This window comes from Seriola dumerili, unplaced genomic scaffold (genome assembly GCF_002260705.1).
Source record: "Seriola dumerili isolate Sdu_G_001 unplaced genomic scaffold, Sdu_1.0 BDQW01000513.1, whole genome shotgun sequence".
In the NCBI taxonomy this organism is placed as follows: Eukaryota; Metazoa; Chordata; class Actinopteri; order Carangiformes; family Carangidae; genus Seriola; species Seriola dumerili.
The window spans coordinates 346,654-356,364 of record NW_019174768.1 but is presented as its reverse complement, the minus strand read 5'-3'; the positions used below and the strand labels follow the sequence as shown (position 1 = coordinate 356,364).

Here is a 9,711-nt window from a genome sequence, read left to right as displayed (position 1 = left end):
CTCCCACTTCACATCTCACAGAGAATAAGGAATTCCAGTGGCAAAAGCAATCACAAACTCCAGATCAAACGTGTCCTCGGCTGAATTCCCTGACAGACTAAAATCATTTGTTCCTCTCACTAACGCTCAGCGCTGCGTCCCCGGAACCTCTCGCTCCTCTCAGCTGCTTTGTTTTATGTGGTTTCAGCAGCTGCGTCCTCTGGGCCGCTCTGTCAGAGCTAATATTGAAGTACACACAGGCTAACTGCAGCAGCAGCGGCCGTTCTGCACGCGTCTAGCCTTTTCCCCTCCTGTTAGCGTCCTTTTTCATCAGCCTCTGAGTGAGAATTTACATTATGTCAAGCCCGCTCTTGTTGGCGAGGTAAGACGAGGTCAGGGGAAGTTATTTCAAAGACGTCGTGCGGCGTCTTAAGAATGTGCGGCGCCTCAGTCTGACATTCAACAAGAAAGGCTTGAGGAAAGTGCGTCGTCGGCAAGGGGAGCAGGAACGTGGCTTCAAAGACAAAAGTTTTGTTGTTGAATTATTGAAGCGATCAACACTCCTCCTTCTACAGGAAGCGATCAAGAGATGGACTGATGAATAATAATATTTACTCAGTCACAACAAGAAGGATGACAGCACATGTCCGAGAACAGACCGCAGCTGTATGGAAGTGTACCGCAGCTTTCTTCAGTTGTTATCATGACGCTGTCATCTTTACTTTTCAATCTGTTCCCTCAGACCATGAGCTGCATCCATTAGTGGGGGGATGGGTCAACGATGAATATGCCTTTCATAATTACAGTTAATAAAGAAGTTTTTGACCCTGTTTTCCTCTGACGGTCAGCTGTTTCTTAACCGTCACCACGACCTCTCCCTTAACTTCACTTAGTAGATCTTTTACTCTAACAACTATTGGAGAAGTTATTTTAACCCAAACCACTGACTCTTCTTCACCCTAACAGCTTTTGTGCCTCACTGAACTACAGATGTAACATATTGGTGGTCGCTGACAGATGATGTCATACTGTTTGGATGACAAAACCTCTGTAATAAAAACATCTGTATGAAGGACAACACAAACAATATTTGTTTAGAAAAATCAATATTGTATTTTTTAAAAATGTACAAATGATATTTACATATAACCAGCAGGACAAACTGGTGCAACAATGTACAAAAGGAAACGGTTTGATTCTCTCCTCTGGATTCAGGACGACACACTGACGTCTCCTCTCGCTGCAGGAGCACTGCCGCTTTATTTTTCTTTTCCAATGCACGGGTTCATAATTCCAGTCACATATCAAGTCTCTGATGCCTGACACTGAGATGTCACAGTTAATCTCAGCAGCAATGCAGCACTCAAATAATGGCTCACTGAGGACAGTGACTGTAAACTTGAAATGCAGTGATGACATAGGGAGAACGGTTGTGATTGAACCGTTTTCTCCTTGAGCAGAAATGAGCGACGTGACGAGATAAAGTTGAGCTCAAGTAATTTACAGTGTAAAACGTTCCAAACAAGTTGCTGATGATGACACATTCCAAATATGTAGATATCAGATAATTACCTGGTTGCATTTAAACATTTTAAATGTTGTCATATGCACAACATGCATATGTTTTGGCTGAGCCAGGCACTTAGTAAACTGATCTTACTGCAGACCTGTACGACAACTGAATTCTGTTGTTTACATCATATTTACTACCTAAGGCAAACAAAACAAAAATATGGCTTTTAAAAAAGATAGAAAATTGCCATTTTAAATAATTAACAAATGAGACTGTACAAGAAAACAAGAGTCACATACTGCAGAGGCTTTTTGGCACATAGTCACATCAGTTTGAAGTCTGTGGTTGAATGTTTATTGTGCATAAGGAGTTCAACACTTCTGCAAATACAGTTCAGTCAGAGGAGCTTTCTGACATGTGGCTAAGACATCAAGTTGAGGAACTTGTTCTCCTCTGCCAGAGCAGTCAGCAGTGAACTCATATCTCCGATGGCCATGTTCCCTGTTCCCGCCGGTACCGAGGGCAACGTGACTGAGTTCCTTGGTGTTGTCAGGCGGGAGGAACTGCGGGACAAATTCTGGAGCAGACCTGGACTCAAGGTCCCTGACATCAGGCTGGATTGATCCCCATCGTCGAGCATGCTATCAAAGTCTATCTGCGCCTGTTCCAGTGCTGCATTACAGTCAACAGTCCTGGACGCCTGGTTGTCGCCTGAACTCAGAGATGCTGCGTTGTTTTCAAAAGGAGGCACGTTCACCGCCGGAGAAACATGATGCTCCAAGTTCCCGTTCGGCTCAAATACTTGAATCTGCCCTGTGTAGTACATGGCGTTGTCGTCAGAGCTGTCGCTGCAATGAAGTCCCAAAACTCCACCATTGGATCGTTTGGAAGCAACTTCTGGGTTTGCATTACTTTGATGCCTCATTTGCTGCGTCACTTTTGGACCTGGAAGGTGCCTGTTCATAGATTTGGGTTCTGTTGGCGGCCTTGGCTGGAGATGGCTGTGATTCCCAGTTTGCAAGGGATTCTGGGAAGTCATATTACAATTCTGCTGATCTGAAATCATGATGGATACATCATGGTCCTCAGTTTTAACTTGCACAGGCTGAAATCCAGCATCAGCAAAGTGCATGTCGATGGTCTCCATGTCAACGGGCTCCTGTTTGAGGGCGGGGCTTAGCATGCTCCCATTCACGGCTGCTGTGTTGCTACAAGTCGGATAGCTGGCGTTACCGTTCTTATCATAGGGAGCGATGCTTTCGTTGAACCTGCACTGAGCGCTAACGGCTTCATTGAGATTTGACGGCTGCTGGAATCTCTGCTGCTGGAAGCCGTTTGCTCCTGGTTCAGTATTCAGCTGTTTGCATCTCTGCTGTGTTGTGTTAGTGAGGTTTTGAATCATCTGCTGGTTGTTGTAAATGGATCCAAAGTTCTGGTTTTGCTGGAGGACAGCCAGGTTCCCTCGGACCTGAAGTCTGGAGTGGTGCTGGCCGACATCCGTGAGTCCCAAAGAGACAGGTAAAGTGGTCCTACTGTCCCCGGGTGAAGAGGGATACTTCGGACATTGCTGCCCTGGACTCACGCTGGGAGTGGACAGGTTAATGTTGCTATTGATGAGGGCCATCCTTCCCTGATGGTACGCCTGCTGCTGGAGAGTGGGGTTTCCTTGGAAATCCTGTTGATTGGTTGACACTCTGCAGGTTGTGTCTCTGTTGTCAGTGGGGAAGTCAGGCAGCATCAGGTCTTCCTCAGGGATGTCACCTGTTATCGTCTCCATGGGGATGTTCTCAGAGATGCTGGGGGGCCGCAGGCTGTAAGGGTAGCGCTGGAGACCGTCTGGTCGCTGGCAGCCTTGCTGGGATAAATGACGGCGATCTGATGCAGGAGGTGGATAGGGCTGCATGGTCACCCCCCCATTCAGCGTACCCATGCTGTTGTAGCGCTGCATTTGGGGCTGGCTGAGAGAATCTATGGTCACCCGTCTCACAGGGTCACTGGCTCGGCGGGGGATGTTAGACGGGACCTCATGGGGCATCAAACTCCTTGTGGTGTAGCTGCTGTACTGCCTGGAGGGCAGGCCTTTGTTGGTGGTGGAGGATTCCTGGGGGTCCCCGTACAGGGCGGAGTGGGTCTTCAGATACATCTGGTCCATGTATGGAAGAGGGGTAGGTGGTGCACCCCCAGTGGCAGCTGCGTATTTCACTTTGAGGCGGTAGTGCTGGGCTGGGGTCAGGCTGAGAGGGCCGGCCAGGCCCCCTCCTCCACACACTCCTGCTCCTCCGCTGCTCCCCCCACACTGACTGGTCTGACTGGAGCGCCGTGAGATGTCTGCAGAGATGGGGTCGTAAGAGTCGGCAGAGCTGAGGTTGCTGGGGCGGTTGGCACCGAACTGCGAGGCCTGGCTTGAGCGTCGACTGGAGTAGCAGGGGGAGATGCCTGAGGAGCGGCGGCTGAGAGTGTAAACTGAGCTCAGGGTGCTGGAGGTGCTGTCACGGCGCTCTGACAGGTTTTCCAGCAGAGTGGATTTACCAGAGCTCAGCTTACCCAAGCCTAAACCAGGGAAGGACACCGGACCACCACCCATACTTGGACTCTCCAGGAGGGACCCTGGGAACGAAGAGATGGAAATGTTTTCATTCAGTCTCATGAACCTTTAGCCCAGATATTTGTAATCCTTACTCTGACTGTAACTGTTGGATCTAATTGTCATAGAAATGCTGCTTTCTCTCCACTCACCGCTCGCTGGTATGGGTGGGAGCTTGGTGCCGAGGACCGGGGGTGTTGGGTTGTTGGCCCACCGACACGAGTCCCTCACTGTCTTGAGCTTCTCCCTCTTCAGATGCTCCAGGAGCTGGCTGGTGCCCAGCTGCTTCCGGAAGTGGAGACCCACCGCCGCGACTCCGCCGGTGGAATCTTCAAAGCCCAAGGACTCCACAAAGGGCAGGTCGTCCAGGGTGCTGAGGTCCCCCAGGCTTCCCCCGCTGTGCGCCGCCATTTCTACTCCACTGTCATTGTTGGTGGCACTGCCAAGTGGTGATGGTTCGCTGCTACATGATGACTGACCGCCAGGGCTGGACTGATACATCTAGAAAGAGGAATGGAGGATATGGACAGAGCGAGAGGAAAGAGAAATGTAGAAAAAGAAAGAGCGGACAAGATGAAAAGAGAATGAGAAAAACAGAAAAGACACAACTATTTGTCCTAAAAAAACAACTTTTCTTTACCAGAACAAAAGTGGAGCAGTGGTTAACATGGCACGAGGAACAGTGAATCATTGAGTCTTTTATCCTCCCCCAGCTTAATTGTAAATAATGAGTGTTTTTTGGGATGGGGTGAAGAGGTGGGGGCGCACCACAGATTACAGACCGTCTTAGTCTGTCTGTGAATTAGAAATGGGCAGGATGAAAGACGGCTTGAGCCTGAGCCAGAGCGCCGGGCCAATCATCACGAGATGTGATCACATTTGTTTCTCCACAAACTCTGAGGGTGGGGGCTTTTTAACATGTAGGTGAGTGTGAAGTTTTCACTTGTTTCTGTTAGATTCATGGTGAATTCAGAGCTTCTCTTTCTGCCACCTGCATGACTTCATTTAATCATCGACTGTTCACAATGAAGAAATGAAGAGGAAAAGCATCACGCTGTAAAAACATTTACCTTTTCTCATATTTATTAACAAAGACATAAAGTTAAACTACTACGACTTCAAAGTAAGTCAGTCGAAGGATTTCACATTTGCTGTCGTCACGTTTAGTTATACTGGAGTAAATAGAGTTCAACAATGAGTAATTCAACCATTTCTATTTACTTAAGAACAATACTGTGTAAATAATAGTGTGTATCCCTCTGAATCGGTCCTGCCCAGCCTCGTTTGCTCGCAGTCTCTAATATATTCACTGCTAAAAAGCTGTCTTGATCACAGCTTGATAGCTGGCTCTGTTTGCACAGAGCTCCACAGCCAATTCCCAGTGTTTGAATATTAATCCTGCAATGGCTTTTATCATGTTCAGGCTCTGTGACGGGTGTTTGATAGGTCTCCACTGTAGGTTTAAACTGCCTGTGTACAGGGAAAGTGATGTACACCGTCTCTCGTGTTGTCGGTTATTAACGTCAACTGTCAAATAGAAATCTATAATCCTCGTTACTTCAGTTTGAGTGTGTCGAGTTATTAAAGAGAAACCAAGCAGGCGAACAAATAAAAACTATTATAATGATGAATATGATAAAAACATGAAGAATCGAAGTGAGTTCGTACAAGAGCAGGTTGATTCAAAAATGTTTTACAGTATCTGCGTTTGGAATATTAACTGGCACCTTGAATACACAACTAATAAGTTCATTGATTATTTCAATGGTAGTGGTACACAAAGCTGACGTGCAGCTCCAGGAGATTCTCACAAACAGCTACGGTTTGTCGTCAGCGTTCATGTTGTATACAAGGACGTGAAGTCAGTTCATTCACTAGCCAATAAAACTCCTTCTTCAGGTGTGAGGTCGTTAATCCTGTAGCCAGAACAATAAAGGCCTTTTAACTTCTGTACCTTCAGTTACCATGGCTACCTATGTGTCAGCAGCTGCTTTGTGTAGCCCTCCCCTCTTTATCATTATCTCACTGTGGCATGACACTGTTCACCTGATGAAGTAAAATGGCACAAGACATTGAAGGATGGTGAAAGATGGCGGAACATGCTGTGAGATAACAAACCAGAGGTGAGCTCACCTGAGCAAGGTCTGTCCGTCAGGAGGGAAGGAGAGAAATGAAGAGTCAGGCACCGAGCAGAAGAAACGTTAGGATGAAGAGGTGTGCTGCTGTTATTTACAATACTCAATGTCTCTATTGATTAGGTTGAAGGCTAACAGTGTAGCTGAAGAAAAGGCAGTGTAGAGAAGTTAGTATGAAGGATCCCACTCTGAACCGTATAAAGCCGTCTTACCACAGAGTTTTCTGTCTTGATGGATTTGACGTGCAGGTACTCCTCCCCGCCTCTGGGGGAGCCGCTGTCCGATACCTTGTCCTCCCTCTGGATCCTCTCTCTGGGCCCCGTCTCGTTCTCTCCGTTCTCCCTGGGCGCCGGCGGCCTGGGTGGCAGATCGCTGCGCTGCTTCTTGGTGACGTGGGCTTCGGGGCCGTGGACCGTCTTCACGTGCTTCCTGAGAGAGCTGGGGTCTGTGTATCGCTTGGTACAGCCGGGGATCTTACATACGTAGGGTTTCTGCAGAGACAAAGAAGACTGGCTGAGCTGCGGCGCCTTCATGTCGAAATAATCCGGTGTCAGCAGATAAAATGATCGTTGTGGTCGAGCGTTTAAAGCCCTGGAGTGGGCGTGGAGTGAGAGTCTTGTTTTGATTTTATTGGGTTATATTCACTGTGCATGCAGTTAGTGTGTGTGTGTGTGTGTGTGTGTGTGTGTGGTGTGTGGTATGAGAGCCTCGGTGTGTTCGTGGGTTGTTGCAGTGACGGTGAATTCCCACTCTGCCGCCCCGCTGATGGATAAGCAGCGAGGTTTCTGAAACGCTTCCAGGTTTCATTTTGTCTTCGCCGTCTGCAGGTGGTCCCACTCTGCGGGGCGGAGGGGGAGCGGCGAGCATGATTCGCCCTAATGCATTGTGGGCCGTTGTACTCATTATGTCTACAGCTCATTATTTACTCACAAACGTCTGCAGACATACACTGGGGTACTGAAGCAACACACAAACATGGTGGTGGACACCTGTACGGCGGCGTGCACACTGCGCTGCCTCAGGTCTAACGTAAGGGAAATGTGGGCCACACGAAGCTGAACTCGTCACCTCTGCGGTCTGTCATCTCGGCTCCCTCAGCTTTCAGGCCTCTGACTGAAATCCTCGTGTGAAGTGTCAGTGTGTGAGGAAGAGCAGTGATTGACATCAGCTGTGGCTGTTAGAGGAAAGGTGACAAGTCTTTCGTACCTCGTTGGAGTGCGTCCGGTTCTGGTGTTTGGCTCGGTCCGAGGCGTTGGAGAACGCTTTGTTGCATCCTTCGTGCTCGCAAACGTACGGTTTCTCACCGGTGTGTGAGCGCAGGTGTGTTTTCAGGTTCTCCAGACGAGAGTAGGCCTTAGAGCAGCCCTCGAACTGCAGAGGAGAGGAGAGAGCGTTAGTCCGACTGATAGAGTCTTTACTGTCAGTGCATATAAATACTTATTATGTTTGGCAGCATCTATTTAACTAAATAAAGAATAAAATCACTAAAATATATGATAAAATATGCATATACACAATGTCTATGACTGTAAACAGCAGGTCAGTTGTTTGTGTTCTGACAGGAACAGTCTCTTTCAAATATCAATATTGATTCATATTAATAATGATAAGTAGAAAATAGGTTTATTACAAAACTACAGATAATCTGCTTCGTCTGAAAGAATAGATCTACATTCTTATTCATTTAGGTATTTATGCTAATGTATTTAAGTTTGTCACAATGAAAAAAGTGGTTGACAAGGAGAAGTCCACTCTTAATGATGTAACTCCTTAAAATGTAAAATTATGACCCAAAAAAATCTGATGCTAAAACATAAAGTTTGAGCTCCAGCTTCTTTTAAAACAATGTGATGATTAATGTCAGTTATCTGTTTTCAAGCAGAACTTGTTATTCTCAAGACATTGGAAGATGTCACTGAGAAATTGTAATAGACTTTGTCTACACATTGTGTAGACGAATGATTGATCAGCTGATCCAGAAAATAATGTTTAGATGAAGTGATCATTATTTGCAGCTCTATTTCTTCTTGTTTCTTTTTAATCTAATTATTTAAGATTATTTACAAAATGTTAATAATTATAATTTGCTCCAGTTTCACTGTTCATGAACATAAATGAGCCAATTGTCAATAAATCTATTGACGAGTTGATCAGAATTTGAATGTAATGAGAAATCTTCAGCTGTGATATGAAAACGAGTTCAGTTAAAAAGATGCAGCAGTTTTAATGTTTCAACATCTTGAGGGTCTTTTAATGGTTAATGACACTTTCACATCAAGTAGCTGCTGTGAGATTTATGTATTTATATAATCGGCCATGAGCAGAAGAAGAAAGCCATCTTCAGTCCTGGCCTCCCAAGGGTGTGTGTGTGTGTGTGCGTGTGTGTGTGTGTGTGTGCGTGCGTGTGTGTGACCGGGTGTACAAAAATGCATTCAGTGTTTAGAGAATGAGCTGCCGCCCTCCAGGGGCCTGTGGGGGCCCGTTGGGGCACCGAGGCCATCCGTTACCCACCGTGCACTTGTGTGGTTTCTCCCCTGTGTGTCGGCGCATGTGAACCACCAGCATGTACTGAGCTTTGAAGGGCTTCTGCTCCCGCGAACAGTCCTCCCAGCGGCACACAAACTCCTTCTTCTCTCCATGGATGTGGTCATTATTGATGTGCTGTGGGACACACACACACACACACACACACACACACACACACACACAGAAATGAGTGGTTTGTGGAGAGAGTTGTCCACTAAGAGGCTCTCATGTTGTTCTCGGCAGGATCTTTCTGTAGAAATCCATCTTATCAGTGTAAACCTCAGAGGAAGGCTGCAGCAGAGAGAAGAGTTACAGTCCCACTAATTAGGAGAACATGGATCCTTTATATCGGCCCAGATGAAAGTCGGGGTCAAGAGTGAAATCCAAAAAGTCCCACAATTTAAAAATCTTACTTTTCACCAGTTAAAGTTTTATTGTCGTAAAATCTCTCCGGGCGATAATTATAATTCATCCTGTATTAAGACACATTTTTATCAGTTCTACTAACTTCTGTTGTTCTCTTGTTTTTTAAAATGATGTTAAAGTTAAAATATTCAAACTGGTCAAACAGATTTTTTTCACTTGTTTTATGAGAAAAGATTTTAGGATTTTTCAGTCTCTCTCTTTCTTCTTCTCTCTTCTGATCCTTTTGTTTTTTAGATTTTTTAATCACCTACTTATCAAATCATTTAAACCCTTTTTCAGGAATAGTTGAACACGTTGAGAAAGAAGCTTATTCCTTTCATTTCTGAGAGAGAGATGTTCAGATTGGATTCATGTCTTTAAGTGTCGGGCTGGACTCAGGATGTGGTTAGCTTAGCTTAGCATAAAGACTGGAAGCAGGGGGAAACGGCTAGCCTGCCTCCGTCAAGACTTACAAAAAATACAACTACCAACACCTCCAGCATGAAAAAACCAAACAGAGAGAGGGCGCTGTTCTCCCAGAGCAGACAGGATGAAACGATGACAGGTCA

At 46.2% G+C, this 9,711-nt stretch overlaps 1 protein-coding gene across 1 annotated transcript in view; it reads right to left on the bottom strand.

Moving 5' to 3' along the window:
• Positions 1 to 1,799: 1,799 nt before the first annotated feature.
• Positions 1,800 to 9,711, bottom strand: part of LOC111235546 (zinc finger protein GLI2-like) — a 75,306-nt gene continuing 67,394 nt past the window's right edge. Inside the window, exons 10-14 of the mRNA XM_022764017.1 lie at positions 8,723 to 8,872; positions 7,418 to 7,582; positions 6,424 to 6,702; positions 4,229 to 4,577; positions 1,800 to 4,099 (exon numbers count right to left, since the gene is read on the bottom strand). Of these exons, the coding sequence (XP_022619738.1) occupies positions 1,914 to 4,099; positions 4,229 to 4,577; positions 6,424 to 6,702; positions 7,418 to 7,582; positions 8,723 to 8,872 (3,129 nt within the window). The 3' untranslated portion in view covers positions 1,800 to 1,913. The remainder of the gene's footprint in view (positions 4,100 to 4,228; positions 4,578 to 6,423; positions 6,703 to 7,417; positions 7,583 to 8,722; positions 8,873 to 9,711) is intronic.